This window comes from Cryptotermes secundus, unplaced genomic scaffold, assembly GCF_002891405.2.
Source record: "Cryptotermes secundus unplaced genomic scaffold, Csec_1.0 scaffold7, whole genome shotgun sequence".
Classification (NCBI taxonomy): Eukaryota; Metazoa; Arthropoda; class Insecta; order Blattodea; family Kalotermitidae; genus Cryptotermes; species Cryptotermes secundus.
In genome coordinates, this window is record NW_019727389.1 from 548,995 (window position 1) to 570,886 (window position 21,892).

Sequence of the window (21,892 nt, forward strand, 5' to 3'; positions counted from 1 at the left end):
CGTGGGTTCGAATCCCATTCAAGGCTTGGATGTCCGTATTTTGTGCGTTTATTCTGTGTTTGTGTTGTTCTGTGTAGAGGTAGAGGCCTTGCGACAGTCTGATCGCCCGTCCAAGGAGTACTACCGCCAGTGTATAGGATTCAGAAACTGAAAAGCGGCCAAGGCCCAAAAAAAGGGCTGTACAGTCATTTTGCTTCGTCACCGTGTTCATAATTTCTGATACAAGTCAATGAATCATATAAAATATGTAGATACTTTTATGACCTTTCTCCATGGCATCTCTGTGTGCCGATTCGCGTTTGTTATTGCTTATCATAAAACAAAATAATAAATACAAATTTCGAGAGGCTGTCATTATGGTGAAGGACGTAACCCGCAGTGGTGATGATGACGATGTCAAAGTCAAAGTCACATTGCGACTGACGGTCAGTCGGTCAGTAAGTCTTGGTTCCACCAGATATTTATTACTGTTTGACAGTTACGGACTTTTTTCTGTGGGGCGCCCTCTCTCACGAGAGGACAGGTCTGTCTTTTGTATATGCTGCTGGTTCTTGCCAGCGCAGTCTTTCTCGGGTCCGAGTCCCTTGGTACTCGCGACCATATTTTACTATCCCAGATTTGTGACTTCCCTTTTCGTCGCCTCCTACGACTCGCAGGGTCACGGTGAAGGTATTCGACCCCGCCTTCACACGGGTGATCTCTGATGACGATGATGATTGGAGAGTCATATATATATATAGCTACAATACTTTCTCTATAGGGTTATGGTAGTATTCAGAAACCTTACCTGAAAGCGCAGAATAAGCGCGCATTTCTTTCCTGTTTCATGAATCACTTCCTTTTTGAAACGCATTTAGGTATCTGAACTCTGAAAATGGAGTAAAATTCGAAAGGCAAGCAACGGTGGCTGTCTCAAAATAACATCACATACACACTCATTATGTGATTTAAGAACCACTGGGTTATGGAGACAGTATGTAGCGTTCAATTACACTTTTTTAAAGACCAGCAAATAATTTAGAATTGCGCCTGACAAATTTATATTTGCCTGATTTCTTTCTATTAAAACTGGCAACGTCTGAAACTCGAGGTATCTTAGATCACGTTTTACAGATCTTGTGATGACAGGCTTAGAAATATCCCGCTGTGTTCGAGATATACTGTGAACACAGCTGGGCTGGACAGGTTTTCTGACGCTCTTTCATTTCTTCAGCCATTCATTTGAGCATTCGATTTTAGCCTCTTCTTCTTCACCAGCTTTCATGGATTACGTTGTCTGCCTTCTCAATTTCTAAATTAATCCTAAAAAACAATACTTTAAAATCATGACTTCGAAATACTGGCACCGTTGCCAACTGAAATATCGGCTGGAACTCGTGATTATAGTATATTTAGTCCATAATAACATCTGAATCAGCTTGATAATTCACTATTTCACCCTGCCATTACTATTTTCTCGTAAGATATATTTTGCTGTTACTTTACGTAAGGTAAGGTAAAGTTGTCCCTGTGCATAATGAATTAAGCACCATACCATGAATACGCAAGGGGGAGTCGAGACACAGCCTCACCATTCTTGACCTCGGCACAAGATGGAGATGAATGGTCAGCTTCACTCCCCGGCCGCCTTACTCCCGTGCAATAAGCCCCGGAACCCACTGGATAGGAGGCTGGGTGGATACCAGAGATGGTCTGGACGCTGTGGAGTACAGAAAAATCCCTTACCACTGCCGGGAATCGAACTCCGGCTGCCCAGTTCGTAGCTCGTCTCCATACCAACTCCTTTATTTCACATATGCAACCCGAATACCAGGTAATACGATTACGTAGGATTTGAAGTTCTCACATTCGTGTTTATGAAGACCACGATTTTCTGGATTGCAATACAAAGTTGTACTACCTCGTTCATTATTCCGAAACGTGAAATACAGCAAGTCAAATTTAAGAAGTCGTCTCCCAAATGGAACTAATGCAGATTGTGCATGTGTCGAAACAACATGCAAGATAAGAATCAGAGAACAAAAAACAAAACAAAACAAAACTCCGTGGCTTGAGTCACGAAGCGAACTATACCGACTGAGCGACCGATGCTTGTCGGTGCACTTAGTGCCAGCTTTAGCGGATAGAGGGTGTCGCGTGGTCAGCGCAACGAATCCCCACGGCCGTTAATTTCGGTTTTCTAGACCGGAGCCGCTATTTCCTTGAAATAGCTCGTCATTTATCTTCACGAGGCTGAATGGACCCCGTTCTAGACCCACTACTTCTTGGAAAATCTGACAGCGCCGGAAATCAAAACCGGACCTCTGGATCTGTAGCCAGGAACTCTGACCACTAGACCACAGAGGCGGTCAAGAATCGGAGAGCTGTCTAAAAATGTCCAGCAGTAGACAGACACCTGCAGTACTGAAGCAGTGAGGAGAGTTGGAACCACTCTTTCATGGCAGGTAATTTTTGATGTAAATTTGGCACCAGGTAGCGAAAAGGTTCGCCGCCACTGCTTCAGGCATTTGGTCTGACTCCTTGGAAGGGGGGAGGGTTGGTACAAAAACTACAGACATAGAAAAACCTAGACCTGAAGGGGATCCGAACACGTGATTCCAATTTCGAGCGGCAAACCACTGTCGCCTCTTAAATCAGTAGTCCTTTACGGATGTCACTGGACCTAACAAGTGTTATCTTGTATAAAACAGCAGATCACAGAAGTCAACCGGTCTATGGAAACACAAGGACTCTGTGCATTCGAAGACTAGAATCGCGGGTTCGAAACCTTGTCCGGCTATGAATGTATTCCGGCGTGTTTGTCGTCCTATAATGCTAGATGCCTTGCGATCGTCCGATTTTCCATTAAAGGGATCCTAATGAATGTCTAAAAGCATATACAAAATATAACTTTTTCATACAGTTAACTAAACCGGTCGAAGAGAAAAACGAACAAAGCAATCCGTACTACGCTGAATCTGAGGTTCTCACAGTATTATCTTCTGGTATGTAACGCCACGTAGTTCGGTAAGGGATAACTTACGCTCCTCCGAAATGGTGATGAACCTATACGAGACTACACGATATTACATCATAGAAGATAATGCTCTTCAAAACGTCTACAAACGTAACATTAGTCAAGTGCCTATAATCAATTCATATCATGTTAATTTCTGTAACACGACACTACCTTTTTACTAAAGTCTGTTTTAACTGATAACGAAAGCTAAGGAGGCGTCTCTCGTGTGTTTAATTCTGCATTGTTTCTGGATGAAGGTGGTATAAGATCAGTAGATTCCCTAGTTTTACTCCTCACCAAATATCACAGGGGCGATCAAGTCAAAGGAGAGGAATGTAGCGTGCATGAGATGTGAAATATCCCTCCCCCCCAAAAGATCCGAGTCGATGGCGAAGAGCTAACTACATAGATCTAGGAGTATATGGCAGAATAACATCAAGCGTGAGGATGCGGACTACATTAACCAGGCTCTGGACAGTGACCAATGTCGGGCTTTTATAGTCAAGGTAATGAGACTTCGGGGTCCACATAGGCAAAGAACTTCTTGATTTGATGAGTAACTATTAGCTTCTCAGGAGGGATTCTGCTCCATGGAATTGCATGGCGGCACAAGGCCATGGCCGTAGTGAGAATGGAGACGATAACTTAAGAACTATTACAATACTTTATTTTGTGATACTCCAGAATTATTAGGAATAATAAAAAGAATATCTAGGTCTAGGATTATCGTTAGCTGAAAGTCTAGGGGTAACGTTCCCACCTCATGACTCAAGGTACGCGGGTTCAAACCCGGCGGAGGTCGTGGAATTTTTAAGGGCGGAAAAATTCAGAGAACAAGTCCTCCGGGAGGGACTTTATGCCGTGGGTCCCGTGTCGTAGATTTACGGCACGTAAAAGATCCTCATGCCTCTACGAGACCTCTGAGCAAAATTAGGCAACAATTTCCCACCCAAGTAATTTCCAATGCCTCTGGTAGATGGTGGAAATATCAGGTACCGACGGCCGACCTCGTTGGCTGAACGGGGCTGATAGCACGCACCAGTACCGGTAGGGTATGGCGACAGTAGAAATTAAAGGGGGACGCACAATGGACCAATAACTGGTCTAAGTGCATGGGGAAACCCACCCCATCTAATAATTCTAATTATAATAATAATCGTTAGCTGGAATCCAATATGAAGCCTGTAATAAATAAAAAAGACGCGACTATACTTTATCTAATTTCATATGAAAATCTTATGTCAGAAATTCTATCCAATGCAAATAATACTAACTATATCGACTTACTGTCCTACTAAGCAATCCCATGATACTTTTTTCTTGGAAAGCAGACATTTATGCCGTAAAATATTCCCTGTCTTATCAAACCAGAAAATTTATTACCCTGATCATAATAACCCATTACTGAAACTACTTACATAATATTAGAAACTGTCCTCTTTCGAGCTGATACCGCGTAATTTTGTGGGCGGAAACCACCCTTTCGGTGAAACGTGCTGTTTCCATCTTCAGGGCTCACTTATAACCAAAAATGTTTCTTGTTTCCTCTATACAAACACAAAAATATATATCCTTGTGCCATCTAACACATTTAACAGAGTACTCACCTGGAAGGGTTGCAGGCGGGAATAATCCCGGAATGCAAGCTCCCGGTCCAGTAGGAACTCCAGGGGCTGCTGGTTCGTCGCCATGTCCACCGCAGCCACCAGCGGCGAGAACGACTGCAAGCAACACATAGCTATTTAATACAAAGCTAATGAGGCCTATAGCAGGTCATTACAGAACAAAAATTCTACCCAGATTAGCGAAGATTTCCTCCTTTCTTACTTCCAGGGAAAGGAGCACCAGACAAGATGAAAACAGAAACCTGTGTGTGTATGTGCAAAATAATGACAGTTTTGATTTAAAGCATAATGTTTAGGGCCTACATTCCGTTTCCGTTACAAAAATAGCAGATTTTTGTGAAAATACGCAAACATTACATCGTTCAATATTTCTTATCGAAGGTAATCTACAAAGTAGCAATTACATGACGTGCTTATAGTACCAGAAATAAGAGATCACAACGCCCTTCTGTTCGTGGATGATGAAGTATAGTGACTTGCAATACGGTGCACATCTAACGAAATATAAAGAAAACTCATTTACATTTCTAAACAATGCAGCAGTAACTACAGGCTCAATGTTAAGTGGTCCTGTGTATAGATTCATACACGCAAGCAAACATCAAGAGAACTGAGATATGACAAATCCAAGAAGTGCATCTGGAAACTCTGTTTAACAGTAACGGTCTGCTGAGAGTCATCTCAGACACGATTAGGCCATTCCAGACCACAATTCTATCCGGAATTAGAGGCTCGCCCTATAGCACCCCTTATGGCCGTATATAGGAACTGCACTGAATTTCATATTCTGCAGAGGATTATCGTTTAATTGGTTTAGAATCTGTCTGCCCCGGTTGGTACTCCCGAAAAGCGGGTTGGAGCTCAAAGCGACCGAATATACAGGTGATTTGTTCGAGACAAACGGACGAACACTATGGTACGGCATTTACTGGTTTAATTTCTTTTTTATCTGATATTCAACTCTAATTCAGGGATGGTACAAAGATACGGGCGCTTCACCCGGTGCTAAATGGTTGTGTGAACCGAACTCTCAATGGAGGGCGCACAGGTTCAATCAGATTCAATGTAGGTAAGGTAAAGGTAAAGCTGCCCTGTGCTTAACTAATTAAACATTATGCCATGAAGGCGTATGACGAAGTGGACGTATAGATCCATATTTTCTTTGACCTTGGCACTAGCTGGAGGTGAGTGGTCAGCTTCATGCCCCGGCCGCTATACAACTGGAAAATATCCCTGTAACCATTGGACAGGAGGTAATGTGGACCCCAAAGCCGGTCTGGACGACGTGGAGAAGAGAAAATTCTTGACCATACTAGGACTTGAACACCGACCCCTCAGTCGTCCAGCCCGTAGCCAGTCGCTATACCGACTACGCTATCCCGGCTTCCGATTCAGTATAGGAAGAAATGGAAAATGAATTAAAGAAATAAATATAGAAACGAATGGAGGAATAAAGAAAGAAGCGGTGGGTGCGCATGCGTGCACTTTATGATACCCATGACATACATAAAATTTTATTCATAGGGTTCCAAGGCTCGAACACTGAACCATCTTAAAATCTGTTTGTGCTTTGACAAATGAAGAATGAGAGAAAACCCGATCAGGAGGGCCTGTGAGCACTGAAATAACATTTCAAACCGAACCATCTTACAGGTATGCTATCGTTTATTTCGCTTAGTGGGGAGTAGAGTCCAACTGAGTTCACTCGGCACGGCGGCCACTGATTGGCCTATGGTAGCCTGCCCCGGGTGATATGACGATGGAGAACTTGGTGGAATGAAGATTGACAGGGGAAACCGAAGTACTCGGAGAAAATCCGCCCCAGCGCCACTTTTTCCACCACAAATCCCACTTGACCAGACACGGGCTCGAACCCGGGCCGCCGCGGTTGGAAGCCAGCGACTAACCGCTTTGAGCTATGGCGCGGCCTATCGTTTATTTGGTACTACCAAACATTATCACGGTTTTCACAGATACCGTCCCATGAAAAGAGTAATGGTAATTGTAAACTTGTCACTGCGCTTAATAAAGAACCACGCTATGAAGACGTGTGGGGAAGTGAAGTATAACTCCATGCATTCTTAACTTTGACACGAGATGGTGTGGTCATTTTCACGCGTCGGCTGCTTTACTCACGGGGAACGAGTCCCAGGTATTCACTTAATAGAAAGCTGGGTGGACGACAGAGCCGATCGGGAAGCAGGAACCCGATTCCCCCCGTCGTTCAGTCTGTAGCCTAGTCCCTATACTGTCTGAGCTAGTGCGGTGCCTTCTCATGTGATCAGCAAGTGTATTCAGTGCCATACTCACAATAACTTCAAAAGTCTACTCAACAAACTGAATTAAATTGATAAAGATAAGATTTATGCATATATAAACTAAAACTAAAAAACTCCGTGGCCTGCAGTCCGCAAGCGAACTATACCGACCGAGCGACCGCCGCTTGTCGGTGAAGTTAGTGCCATCTTTGCGGCCTCCGTAGTCTAAGGGTAACGTTCCCACCTCGTGACTCAAGGTACGCGGGTTCAAACCCGGCAGAGGTCGTGGAAATTTTAAGGGCGGAAAAATTCAGAGAACAAGTCCTCCGGGAGGGACTTTAAGCTGTGGGTCCCGTGTCGTAGATTTACGGCACGTAAAAGATCCTCATGTCTCTAGGAGACCTCTGAGCAAAATTAGGCAAAATGTTTCCCGCCCAAGTAGTTTCCAATGCCTCCGGTAGATGGGGAAGTTAACGGGTACCAATGCCAGTAGAGGGCCGACCTCGCTGGCAGAAAGGGGAGAATTATCGGGTACCACTGCCAGTAGAGGGCCGACCTCGCTGGCAGAAAGGGGAGATAGCGGGCACCAGTATCGGTAGGGTATGGCGACAGTAGAAATTAAAGGGGGACGTACAATAGACTATTAGTCGCGGTGCATGGGGAAACCCACCCCCTCTATACTGAATAACTGAATAGTGCCAACTTTTGCGGATAGAGGATGTCGCGTGGTCAGCGAAACGAATCCCCACGGCCGTTAGAACCGCTATTTCCTCGAAATAGCTCCTCAATTATCCTCACGAGGCTCAGTGGACCCCGTTCCAGACCCACTATTTCTTGGAAAATCTGATATCGGAAATCGAACCCGGGACCTCTGGATCTGTAGCCAGGAACTCTGACCACTAGACCACAGAGGCGGTCTTTATGCATACATACATCTCCAGTATTCACGTACACGGATGGCATTAATATAATTAACGTATATAAACGTATGTTTTCTGGAGTTGAATGTGTCAGTATAATATTTGGGCATGGTACTTACCAAAGCGGGCCAGAGGACGGTGGCGCCACTGTTAGGGGACAACGGGTCCAGACGATCAGTCCACACCAGACTGTGTTCCACCAGAAACAGGTGAAAGAGGCTGTCCTTGTAAATGCTGATCCACTCTCGTCTATGCCACTCAACACCGTCATATTCCACTAGCACCTGAAGCAAATTTCAGCTCATTAGCACCTCGTTTACTGCTGAGCGTGGATCTATTTGTACTTATCCATCTATCTATGGCTCTACAGTCCTATGTTGGAACTTGGCCGCTTTTTCATTTCTTGATCTTTTACACATATGGCAGGACTCCTTGGACGGGGGATCAGCCCGTCGCAAGGCCGCTACCTGCACACAGGACAGCACAAATATATAATAAACGCACATAGACATCCATGACTCAAGTAGGATTCGAAACCACGATCTCAGTGTTTGAGCGGGCGAAGACTATTCATGCCTGAGACCGTGCGGCCGCTGTGATCAGCGCAGGTCTACTTACATTATTCGCACAGATCATAACCTGCAAACGAACAGTCCGACGAATGGAATGAACCATAACTTTCAATTGCATGTCTGAAGCGACGAGAAACTGGAAACACTAAATCCAGACTGAAAATAGCATGAAGAGTTCTAGCTGCTGGAATATAAAGACGTGCAGTCCGCTGAAAATCAACCCACGTTTCGGAAGAACAAACTGCCTTCATCTTCAGAATCGAAGAAGAAGCCAAACAAGAAACCAGCATGAAGCAAGCAGTAAGTAGAATTCTGGTTGTTAGCTTCATGCTGGTTTCTCACTTGGTTTATTCTTCGACCCTGAAGATGAAGATAACCTGTTCCACCGAAACGTCGGTTGATTTTAAATGGCCTATACACCTTTATATCCTAGAAGATAAAAATCACTCGGTTTATTCTTCGACCCTGAAGATGAAGATAACCTGTTCCACCGAAACGTCGGTTGATTTTAAATGGCCTATACACCTTTATATCCTAGAAGATAAAAATATCCATAATCACCTATGTGAGAACCTCAAATCCTGCATAAATGTAGCATTATTATTAAAATCACTTCTGCTTCAAGCTCTCCATTTTAAGATTCTAAAGGTTTGAATTTTGAAGGTGCTAATGTCATGCCATAACACTCCACTTAATTTGAAGGTTATATTCCAGCAATTAATCTGTTATGGTCATTTAACTGGAATGAGTTACATAAGTGATGTATTCTTATTTATACTTGAAGCGAAACCTTAATAAAAGCTGTTCACTTTTATAAGTACGGTCACTTAACCAGACACTGGACTGAATATCGCTACAACATTGCAAATCTATAAAAATTCGAACTGCCGTCATGTTGGTATTACCGAAGAGGAGTTATAAAGTAACAGGAAAACTGGCCTCCAACAGCAAGTTATTCGCTCCGAAGACTGGCCAATTATTGTCTACAACACTGAGGTCCGTAATTCTACGTACTAAGAGATGGACAAGCACACCCAACAGTTCTTTCTTCCGAACCCTTATATCTTCAGTACACACAAATTTACGACCCAGAAAATTAATTTTAAATAAAAATAGGAATAAAGATCAACGGATTTACCGCTAACGTTAATTTCTTTCGTTTCGTCATGTGGTTATGTGCGACCAACCATTCACAGCTCATTTTAATCTTTCTCAGCCTTGTGATTCCAAACAGGTGGGTCTTAGCTCAAGTGCCACAGGAGAGCAAGAGCCAGCCGTCTTACTCCTAGAGTCGGTTCTGTAATGATTAACTTCATATTACCATTATCAAGGCGAAAACGGAACTACGATCAAACGACGACAAAATTTTCTCTTTGAGAATAAAACACAATGGGGGAAAAAACCTTCCTTTCCAAGAATTCTGTATGTATTTTGCTGAAATCTGGCGTTGGTAGTCTATGCAAGAAGTAGCAAAGCGGATTTCATTTAGTCCGTAATGAGTAAACATAAGACCCACCTCTGTGGTCTAGTGGTCAGAGTTCCCGCCTACAAATACAGAGGTCCCGGATTCGATACCCGGCGCTACCAAATTTTATGAGAAGTAGTGGGTCTGCAACTGGGTCCACTCAGCCTCGTGAGGATAATTGAGAAGCTATTTGAATGGAAAAGTAGCGGCTCTGGTCTAGAAACCCGATATTATCGGTTGTGGGATCTGCTAATGTTGGCACGAACTTCGCCGACATGCGGCGGTCGCTTGGTCGGTATAGTTCGCTTGCGGACTACAGGCCACAGAATTTGTTTTTTGTTTTTTTTTTGTGAGTAGACATAAGCCTTCAAATTTATGTAGCATAAATAGCTTTGCAATACATTTTAATATGCAACATAACAGAACTTCTGATGTTCGTTTGTTCGTTTTTCCTTTTATCACAGAAAATAGGCCATATGTCTATACTTACTTATTTAAATAGAACTGATTTTGGAAATTTAAGGGAGCCTTATAAAAATGACGAAGAATGTTAATGTTATTCAGTACATAATACGATTTCCATTCAACATAAACATCACGCAGTATGAGTTAAGACGTGATGTAGCGACCCAAAAAAAGCAAATAAAGAAGTTCATTACAATAAGGGATTTCAACCTGTTTCAGTGATGTATACTATACAGGATAAAAAAAATGGCATTGAGCCTTTAATAATAATATTCACAAGAAAATTTTAAACGTTTTGCCACAAGTTTCAAACAGCAATAAGCGAACAGCAAGGTCAATGGAGGTATTGAGCACACCTGTCTATTCTTGTTTTCCTTTGTGCACCGTACAAAATGCGTCCTTTGATAAATGGCGTTTTCAATTTTGGGTTCCGACAGTACGAAGAACAGTTTCGGAACACAGACGTACGTGAGACAGAGGCAGAACGGCCTATGCCCTCCCCAAGGTTATCGTCACAACTACATCGAATCGTTGCAGAAGTGGTTCAACGACGTTCTTCAAGGCAAATGCAAACGCAAAACAAGGGGTGTACAATTACAGTGTATTATCATTGAGCCACATAACTACTCGTACTTGAACGAAGGAACGTTAATTCCCAAATAATCATTGTTACAAAGTCAGCATTCACGTGAGTTTTGCTGGTTTCCTCAACACATGCAACGCGTAGAACCATTTCCTGCAACGTGAACTGTTGTTCCGAAGAGAAACCAGAGAAATCAAAGCCCAGTACACGAAGCTAAGACAAAGATAAATTGAATGTTGTTGTTGTTATAACTAAGAAACTCCATGGAGCTGAGTCCTTCTTGAGAAGTCCCCAGTCGCTCAGCTACTCAAATATATCCAAATAATTATTGCCATTATTATTAATTATACCACATTTTCCGAAGCCCCGATATTATCACATATAAAGGTTTCTGTGCCGATTACAGTGGACGCATGGTCTAAGGCATGAACTGTCTTCGCCCGCTTAAACATTGGGATCATGGGTTCGAATCCCACTTGAGGCATGGATGCCTGTGTGTGCGTTTAATCTGTGTCTGTGATGTCCTGTGTATGCAGATAGGTAGGTAGATAGACAGACTGACGGACGGAAAGACAGACACATAGACAAAGAGATTCCCCCCCCGGTAAATGATTTTATTAACAACAACTTACATTAAAATATAATTGTACTTATATATACGTGTATATATTGAGGCTTATGTATTTTGGGTTACATGTTGGTGTTTAAATATTGTCGTTCAGTATGATTCGTCCATTTTAAATACTAGATAGATAGATATATAGAGAGAATGGTTTCTGTATTCCCCTGTGGATCTATACATCCACTCCCCCATACGTCTTCATCGTGTAGTGCTTAATCAGTTTAGCACAGGGGCAAATTTACCTTTACCTATTTTTCTTACAAGCGAAAAGAAAGATTAGAGAGACGATATGGAAATCTTGCAACACTGCCGCGCAGTGACCAATTGCAAAGGGTGGAGTCCTTCTACTCAAGTAATTGCGCTCATTTCGCGAAACCCGAAAATCCATGATCGTGTTCGGAAAAGTGTGCCACTGGTCCCTTTCCCGGAGTCAAATAATTTCAGACACCTTCTCAAATCTAACTTATATACATCCATTTTAGTATTATTTCCCCATCTATGCCTAGGTCTCTCAAGAGGACCCTTTCCTTCAGGATTTTCAATTTCAAATTACGTACATGCCCCGCTTATTACCTTCTGTATTATTATTTGGCGAAGAGTAACTACAAATTACGGAATTTCTAAAATCTGTATGATGACAGTCTCTTGGAGAGCAGGACAGTGCTCCCTTCCTCGCGGCAAGTGGCTCAGTAACCAGAAAGCCACAAGGCGGTTCATAATGACTGACGCCATGATGCAAGATATTCGTTAAGCACTTTATAAGTTATTCAGGTAGTAAAGAAAAGCCCTGCTGCTATGGAACAGGAAGGTTTATCACCGTCATCAAAGGCTCGGAACGCAAATCAAGCCAGCTCAGTCCACTTCACAGCTTCTAAAACAACAAAGAAGTTCGATAGTTACAAAGTTTGTCGTTCATAACTTGTTAATAGTATGCATTCACTGGTTACGTTTCCGTGAAATAAAGTAGCCCTATAGGGTCTGGCGCATGAAAATGTTGTGCTGCCATGTTCCGCTCCTAATTGGAGACCGTGCACCACATCATCAAAGACAGGCTGGCACATACTGTACGAATTACCGGTGTAACATGTTTAGCTATTCGTTACACTTACTCAGCCCGCGGTGAATACACACAGGAGCAGTCGTACAAAACACGACAGGCAGAGGTCGCTAGGGCGATGACCTAGCCGGCGTCGAGGAACGCCGAGTTCCTCAACCCACTCTGGGCGACTGTGCAATCGATGATAAAAGAGTGAACTGTGGGAGGTGCAGAGCGATACACGTGTGTAGACCGAACATAGCGGAGTTGTGGCAGGCAGTACTGATTTATATTCGTGAGGTCTCAGGTTCATATCTCTGTCATTACTGCTATTATTATATATTAATATTTATGGTTTATTTAACAACCCTGTACGTAGCTCAGACTACAAGGACCTACAGCACTGAATGGTACAATGACAATGTCTACTGAATAATGAATTGTAAGGGATAAGAAGCCGGTCACGGTAGCCGAGCGGTCTAAGGCATGTACTGTCTTCGCTCGCTTGGAAACCGGGATCGTGGGTTCGAATCCCACTCAGGGCATGGATGTTTAGTTTGTGTGTGCGCGTTTTTCTGTGTTTGTGTACAGGTAGAGGCCTTGCGACGAGCTGATCACCCGCCCAAGGAGTCCTACCGAATGTGTAAGATCTAGAAAAACCGAAGTGAACGGAAAAGTTCATGGAGGTAGGCCTAGGCCCACTGGGGCTGTAGTACCATGGAAAATAGGGGGGGATAAGAATGGGGGAGATAGTGGCCTAATTTGAGGTACTTCTCCGGCATTTCCCTGGACTAAAAAAAACACTAAAATTCTTACGAAAGTCGGCGTATCAGTCGGCATTCGAACTGGGCACCTACCGAATGCAAGCTGGAAGATCTGCCGTTTCAGTCAGGACCCTGGCTATTCCGACATTTTCCTTTTCATTAGATCCTCCATGTATATTCTGATCTAGCAGCCCTACGCTACATATCCCTACTCATCCTACCACTTCCGAAGAGCTAGTACAACCAGACGGATAAGAATGAGGAGTAAATGTATGAGTTGAAACTTGGCAGAATTATGATTTATACAGGGCATTTAATATTATGTAGATACATCTTGGGCCGATCACAGTGGCAGCGCGCTATATGGCATGAACTGTCTTCGCTAGCTCGAACGTTGGGATCCAATCCCACTTAAGGTACTGATGTATGTGTGCGTTTATTGTGTTTGTGTTGCTCTGTGTGTAGGTAGCGGCCTTGCGACAGTCCTACCGACTGTGTAAAAATGGCCAGGGCCCAGCCACTGATGACTGAAGATCTAGCAGCCTACGATGACCTAGACAGGTGGAAACAATTGGGGAAACAAGGAATGTGCACAAAATTCTGAGGAGAGGGAAGGATTACGTTAAAATGGATCTTAAGGAAGTGGGTTGTAAGGATGGGAGCTGGATGGAACTGGCCCGAAGCTTCAGGCTCTATTAACCGAGAGTTAAGTCCCGGAATAGAGACAAATTATAAAGATAATACGGAGTGAAGTTTATGGGAGCAGATACAAAATATGAAACCTTTCGTACCTTAATATGAACCTAACCTTCACGTCGTGTACCTGTTATTACAGACGAGACTATGACGACCGAGTCATATCCCTACAATTACATCAAAAGTAAAAGGAATGCCATTCCTTAATTCAAGAGAACTGACTCATGGAAGTTAAGCAATTAAATCTGATGCGGTGTAAGTTCCCAGAAATTGATATAAAGTTCTGTTAGAAAATTCTGAAGGAAAGAAGCCATCTGGGGGACGTGTGCGTAATTGGAAGGATAATGTCATGATCAATATTTATGAAACTGGGGCTGAGGCTGTGGTCTGGATTCAGGTGGCTCAGGATGGGGACCAATGGCGGGTTCTTGTCAATACTGTAATGAACCAAAAGAGTTCTATAAAAGGCAGAAAATTTCTTCAGCAGCTGATCTATTATCAGCTTCTGAAGAAGGCGTCTGCTCCATGGAGTTAGTGGCGGAAATTTCACCACAAAATTTAAGCTGAGTGAGGTTTAATTTGTTTTTCTTTTTCTGAAAATAGTAAGCAGCCAAGATGATCGATTCTGCGGGAAATCCAGCATTCAGTCAATATAACAGGCGCCTAAATTAACATGACTGCTTAATCATTGCAAAATCTGGTGATTAGGTATGTACATTTGAACTGATGTTGGATTGGCTTCCAGTTGCACAGTGTATAATTATGTACTGCCACTGAAATATATTTTGCGAACATATCGATAACAGCTCTAATACACAAGCGAACTGCATATTCAACAAACATTGATTATTTTCTTTACTTTGCTGTGTATGACCGGCATGAAGAGATGCATAAGCACGAGACACTGCGCATCTCATACAACGCCCACGCGCATCTAAACATGTACACCGAGAGTTCTTGGGGCTACTGGAAAAGTTTCGAATAGCCTACACACAATTTACGTGCAAAAGACAAACTGAGTAAGACAGCCCATAGCCAGTCTCTATACCGATTACGCTATTCCGGCTCTACAAGCATTTAGGTACAGACCCAAAAGTATGGACCTATAAACGTGTCAACAGACGGGTGCTGACGTAAGCAGCAGGCGCAAATGCAGGCACTTCAACAAAAAGGCAATTTTTAGAAGCGACGGAAATTAATAACTTGAGAAAGACAGAGGAACTGGGATAACCGTGCGAGAAGTCAGAGCGGAATTTGACGTGTGTAATACTGGGCAAAGAAACAAAGGAATGAGTGGAATAAACATGTATCGGGACTGATAATAAGCACATCTTTCTTAAAGACGGGAGACGCCCTTGGATACCGTAGAAGGAACGACGTGACGGGCATTCTGGAAATAAAGGGCTACTGTAGGATGATACACGTAAATAGAAAGTACAAGAGGATGAGCAAGAATGCCCGGTAGGGTTAAGACTTTTCTTTTCTCCACAGTGTCCAAACCGGCTCTGGGGACCACCAAGTCTCCTATCCAGTGGGTACAGGGGGCTCTGTTGAGGATAAAGCGACAGGAGCGTGCAGCTCAGCATTCACCTCCATCCTCTGACTGAGCTGCTTCTATTTGCTGATGTATAATGAGTGTAAAACGAGACAATTTACTGAGGCAGTGACTTGAACAGTTACACCTAAAAAGGTAAAGCTGTCCCTATAACAGGCCATGGAGGCCCATAGGATTGTGAGACGTCGAGACTCCAACATTTTCTAGATATTCGGCTCACAGATGACGGTGAGGCTGTCAGCCTTACCCGCCGGCCGCTCTTTACCCTCAAGGAAGATTTCTTGTACTCATTTCTCTTTCAGGGTGAGTCGACCCCAGGGCCATAGTGCGGCTGGAAGGATCAGGTCAACTGAAAATAATTCACCGCATCGGGACTCGAACCCGCGACCTTCCGGCTTGTAGCATAGTGTCTCAACTAACTATGCTACACACCTACGTTGCTAATTATTGGTATCATTACTTACCTCCATTTGTTAACGCACAAGAGTCTGCAAAAATAGGTCATGAATTCATTACGTGTAACACCTACATGAAGTCCGTGCACAAGAGAATTCCATTCAACAGATCAATACTAAAGCACAACTTTATTTGTTTACCATACGTCTGAGAAATACTAGCAAGCCGCATGTTTGCTTCAGATAGGTTATAGGAAAATAATTTGTCTTTTGACAAACCGGTATTTCATTCCGTCTCCACGACTACAAGCAGACGTCAGAAAAAGAAAGGGAAAAGCAAAAGAGCCGAAGACTAAGGGAACGGCATTCATTACGAAGAGAATGACAGAAAAATATCAACTGGAAAACGGCTCGTGATGAGTCAAGGACGCAGCAGAACAGCAATTAACAGCAGCACAACGATATCGGAAGCAAACTGTATCATGAAATGCTATGTAAACAACGAAGCTGTTCCTGCACGCTTGCGAGAGCCTAGATCAACCGCATTTTGGCCGTTTACTAGCGAACCGGTTTACATGATTCTTTAATTTGATGAGTCATTACATTGATACTATGATAAAACCATGGATGAGATAGGAGGGACTTGTAGCACGGATGGGATCTAGTGAGAAAACCTGACTGGATCAGACCGTTTACGAAGAAAAGAAGTATAGCTGAGAGCCTATGAATCATGTAGCCGCTATACGATATCACATGGCATATGATTCTTTGATAAAAATGTCTATTTCCTTCCAATTTGTGTTCATACTTGTCAAACAATAAATTTGTTCTCTGTTAGAATGATGAGCAATATTCGGGCAAATACTAAAGTTGGAAAGAAAAGTTATTATTAAATCATTTGAACTGTGTGTGACACAGGATACATAACCTTACGTGAGACGGAGTTTGCGTGATGTGTAGGCCTGCCGCCTCACATTTCGCTCATACTAGCCCTCTCTGTAGACGGAACGTCAAGTCCCTAAGATAACAGGGCTATGCACGCGTCATATAATGTTCAGTTCTCGTGACCTGCAGAGGCGAACGTGACTACGGCACTAAACACGGACAAGTCACGAAACTTTCAGTTGTCTTCGCCTCCCCAGCTCGAATTTACTGACACAGATGTAAGGCATCACAGACCCATGCCTGGTCTTTCCGTTCCCAGTTATTTAATGTCAAGTAGTCAGTTCAGCCTAACATTCAGGGAATTTCAGGGATTTCGGGGGAACCCTGATGGATACACACGATTTGAAGTACCTTAACGTAGATGGAATGATTATATGTAAATCGACCGAGCTGGTTGGTGTAGCGGCAGCACTCTGGATTTGCATTCGGGAACCGTTCGGTTCAAAACTTGACCGGGATACAGGCATAGCATGAGTGAATCTGTTCATGCATTTCCTCAGTCCCTTCAGGCATATGGCGGGATAGTACCTCGATGGTCGCATTCTTTGGAATCCTTTCCATTTCATCAATCATCATACTAGTCAGTGCCACACAGCCGGAGATACAGAGGTAAGGTAAAAAGGGCAAACTTGTCCCTGTGCTGAACTAATTAAGCACTACGCCATGAAGGCACATGGGGAGTAGATGTATAGATCCATATTTTCTTAACCTCGGCACTAGTTGGAAGTGAGTGGTCAGCTTCACTCCGGTACCCACTGGATAGGAGGCTAGGTGGGCCCCAGAGCCGGTCTGGACTACGTGGAGAAAAGAAAATTCTTGACCCTCTCGGGACTCGAACTCGGATCCCTCGGTCGTCCAGCCCGTAGCCAGCCGCTATACCGACTGCGCTATCCAGTCGGAGATGCAAAGTCGTAAAATAAATAAAAAAAACTCCGTGGTTTTAGTCCGCAAGCGAACTATACCGACCGAGCGACCGCCGCTTGTCGGCGAAGTTAGTGCCAACTTTAGCAGACGGAGGGTGTCGCGTAGTCAGCGCAACGAATCAAAAACACACACAAAACAGAAAATGAGGGCATGGACTAGAATCATCTGACTTTGGGTTGGGACTAGTGGAGGGTTCTTCATAACACTGTAATAGACTTTCCTGTTCCATAAGAGCCGGGGAATGTCTAGACCAGTTGGGCGTCTACCGAATTCTCAAGGACTCTGCTATCGCGGGTCAGCAACGAGTAGGCGGCACTCTCTCTATATCGTTTCCCTTTTCTGCGTTATCTTGTGATAATATGGACGATCTCCGTCCACAAAGACTGCTGCTACCTGATGAAAAGATTCACGATGTCACATGTAATCGTTTCTAACGCATAAAATGTAAAACGTTCCGCAACAATGTCACCATTCTCTAACTCAAATAAAATAAAAGTCTTACGTAACGTTTCATTTCTCATTTGAGCCGTCAAGTTCAAAGTTAAAAGTTACATCATAATTTATAGAGACAATTCAAAGAATATACCTTGTTTCTAGCTTCCAAGGGCATTGAGTACGCAAGAAGAATACCGCTTTCGTAACATGCCTGTCGCTACAAATCAGGGTGGTCATTGTTATATAACAGGTTACAGGCCTAAGTAACATATCGAGTTTCATTACAATAATTACTTTTCGCTAGAGACCGTTGGTTCTTAAATGAGTATAACCACCCCGAGGGGTAACTTGGCATGGAGGCGTTGTTGGTTCAGTCACTAAGCCGGAAGGTCGCGGGTTCGATTCCCGATGAGGTCATTGGATTTTTCAATTGACCTAATACTTCCACCAGCACTATGGCCCTGGGGTGGATTCAGCCTCTAATAGAGATGAGTACCAGGTATCTTCCTGGGGAAGGCTGACAATCTCACCACCATCGGTGAGCCAACTCTCTAGAAAATGTAGGAGCATCGACATCTCAGAACCCTATGCGCCTCCACGGCCTGTTACAGGGATAGATTTACCTTTAAAACAACTGGTCAGCTACACACACGTCTGAAAAACAAAGTCAAAGAAAATATAAGAAAATAATTAATCATATCTTTCATATTGTTTACTGTCATTTAAACATCGAAGAGGGAAAATTTTAGTTTTCTAGTTAAGCTCAAAACTGAGCATTCCAATGAGGTAAGACCCAGTGAAACAGACACAAATTACAAGAGATTGGAACTTAACGGTCACCCTTCACAATACGTTAAAAGCTTGTGAAAATGTTAAGCGGTCTACTTAAAATGCACACATGTTCATGATTATACACATCTACACTTGCAATAAAGACATTAACCATGGAATTAAGAAATGGATTTTGATAGATAACAAATGCTTTCATGGATTGCAGAACCAATTAAAATTACGTCTACTTTCATGGAAAAGGAAAATCATATTATACAGGACGCTAATTTGGCCACTCCTAACACACGAATCTGAACGACGAATATTACCCGCACCTGACGACAAGCTCTCGTTATATTTGAGAGGAAAGTTTTTTGAGTCCATATGACAAATGAAATGGGCTGGTCATGCTGTTCGAATGGACCAGCAACGATCCCCCAAAAGAACTCTAAATGCCAAACCAGAATGCAGAAGGAAAAGAGGAAGGTCTAAACTGGGCTAGGAAGATGGAGTAGACAACCACGCTAATTCAGAATTCTGAAGCGATATATTAGAATTAATGTTAAAAAGATATGAAACTTTTGGTAAGGTTTAAAATAGCAACATGGAGACAGTAAGAACATTTTGTTTACGTTTCAGCTGATGGTGATAACCAGTGAATCACTGGAGCTGGGCAAGTGAAACGTGGTTAGGATGTCAGCGACTGAAAAACATGACGACGTGCCATACCTTTAAGTATATTCAACACATTACAAATGTAGGGCCTAGTTATGTATTGGATTTTTCAGAAAAATAATATAAATGCATACAGTAGGCAATTAGGCTTTACGAGTTTTGCTTGGAAATCCTTGTTATACGCGAAGTCGTATTTGTGCCTTCAATTCTGGTTTCGTTTCGTTTACGCCAGTTCTCTATTAAAACGAAAACGACTTCTCGGACAAACAGGTCTGAAAGAATTTTTTCAAGAAAATTGCCTGTTCAGACCGGTGAAGGTCAAAATATTTGTCACTGATACCATGAACATACCTTCATCAGTGGCAAAACAGCCCTTTTTGGGCCATAACCTTCCTTAGAAGGTCAGATTTGTCTATTCCTGGATATGTTTCTTTAGTTTCTTCCTACAGAGATTTAAGTGTCGCTAGTGTTACTCTCACCTCAGTAGTTCGCGAGTACGTAATGGTGTTATTAATGGTTATATAAGATTAGAAAGTACGAAGTTAGGTGACCTCCACAGGCACAATGTTCATAACAAATGCCGTGAAAATCAGTTAACTAGCTCAACAGTGGAGATGGATGGAGACATACACAAACATACAGCACACAGATCTTATTTGTTTACCTTCCTTCCTCAGGGACGTAAAGTAGGCTAAAACGGAACGAAAATAGAATAGTGCATCAACTGCCACCGTTACTTGGGGCATAGAATTGAACTGGAAAACAGACAGGGAAAAGTCGTGGACTGCTTCACCAATGGACATCTATAATGAAGTTTTCTTGCCAAGCGACAGTGTGCCTTCTTGAAACAGGACAAAACCGTAACCTCCGCAGTCCTCTCCTGTTCGTCAGAAGCTAAACAACTCAGACTGCAGTGAAACTAATGCCAATGGATAAAATCTGAAGCTCTCAACAGCGAGTTTCAGCCTCTCATTATTCAAGCATGAACTCAGAAAGATTTTAATCCAGTTTCTGAATGGAAAACAAGGTTAACACTACGAAGGATGAAGATCATTTTGAAGACCTCGGTGGGAGTTTGTTTATTTATCGACTGTATCAACAGCTGAGACCACAGAGCGTGGAACAGGAGGGCGGGTAGGTTTAATGAACTGGGAATGACGCGGAAGGAATGGGAGGTACTATCACAGCATTTACTTGAAGGAACTGACGAAAACCACGGAAAGTCTCAGTCAAGAGATATTAGAATTTGAGAACTTCCAACATACGAAACTTGAGCACTACATATTCGACGTTAGATGCCTTGGCGTAGATGGGTGAATAATATTAAAATGGATCTTAAAACAAGGTGTGGGTTTGATTGGACTGGTTCAGGATAAGGTCGAGTGGTGTCCTTGTGACAACGATAACCCACCTTCAGGTTCACATGGAACCCTACTCCATCTAATAAGTGATAGCACCAATTATTTTTAATTTGATTACTGAAAATGGCGAAATACTTTGATAATGAGAGCAACTGATACGCTAAATTGCATTCAATCAGATATCCTCGTGGCGAAAATAATTTGTCCAAACATCAAATCGGATATATGCACACCGGGAACAACAGTTACATATAGTTCATTCCTCTGTCGCAAGATGGTACTACCATTCGGACAACTTATCCATTAGTTACGGCTGGAGCAGCTAAAAAATTTGATGACGTCAACGAAACAAGATGGCTTCTACTGCAATGGCCACTCCTCCCACGTTTAGACTCCGCCTTTGATGTGCTTTCCCACGTGAAGGGAAAACACAAGCCCCGCCTTTCATTTACCCGTTTCCATGGGGACGTGTAGACGCCATTCCACGGCCATTACAATTACCCTAGGCGAAACTAATCTATCATACTACATTGTGATTTGAAAATTGGTGCACTTCTCTTCAGTTTCACAAGGCCAAGTATTCCCGTCAGCCACTTGTTTTCTTTGTACTTCTGGAGGACGTGTTAATAAGACATATACTGTTATAAAACTAAATTTATCGAAAAGCTAACGCTGTCTTACGTATTCTAATGTTTACTATCTCGTACATACGGCAGTCAATGCACGACTGGTTGTTAACAAGCTCTCGTTTTCCTGCTATTTTCTAGTGGCTGGAGGGTTCCATATATATATCGCACTACTGTATGCTGTGATATCTAAGTGTGCCG

General features: G+C 43.0%; 1 protein-coding gene across 3 annotated transcripts in view; it reads right to left on the reverse strand.

Moving 5' to 3' along the window:
- Positions 1 to 21,892, reverse strand: part of LOC111864611 — a 629,006-nt gene that overhangs the window by 491,865 nt on the left and 115,249 nt on the right. For all 3 annotated transcript variants that reach the window (XM_023851980.2, XM_023851979.2, XM_023851978.2), the window contains exons 2-3: positions 7,921 to 8,085; positions 4,606 to 4,719 (exon numbers count right to left, since the gene is read on the reverse strand). In XM_023851980.2, coding sequence (XP_023707748.1) covers positions 4,606 to 4,719; positions 7,921 to 8,085 — 279 coding nt within the window. The remainder of the gene's footprint in view (positions 1 to 4,605; positions 4,720 to 7,920; positions 8,086 to 21,892) is intronic.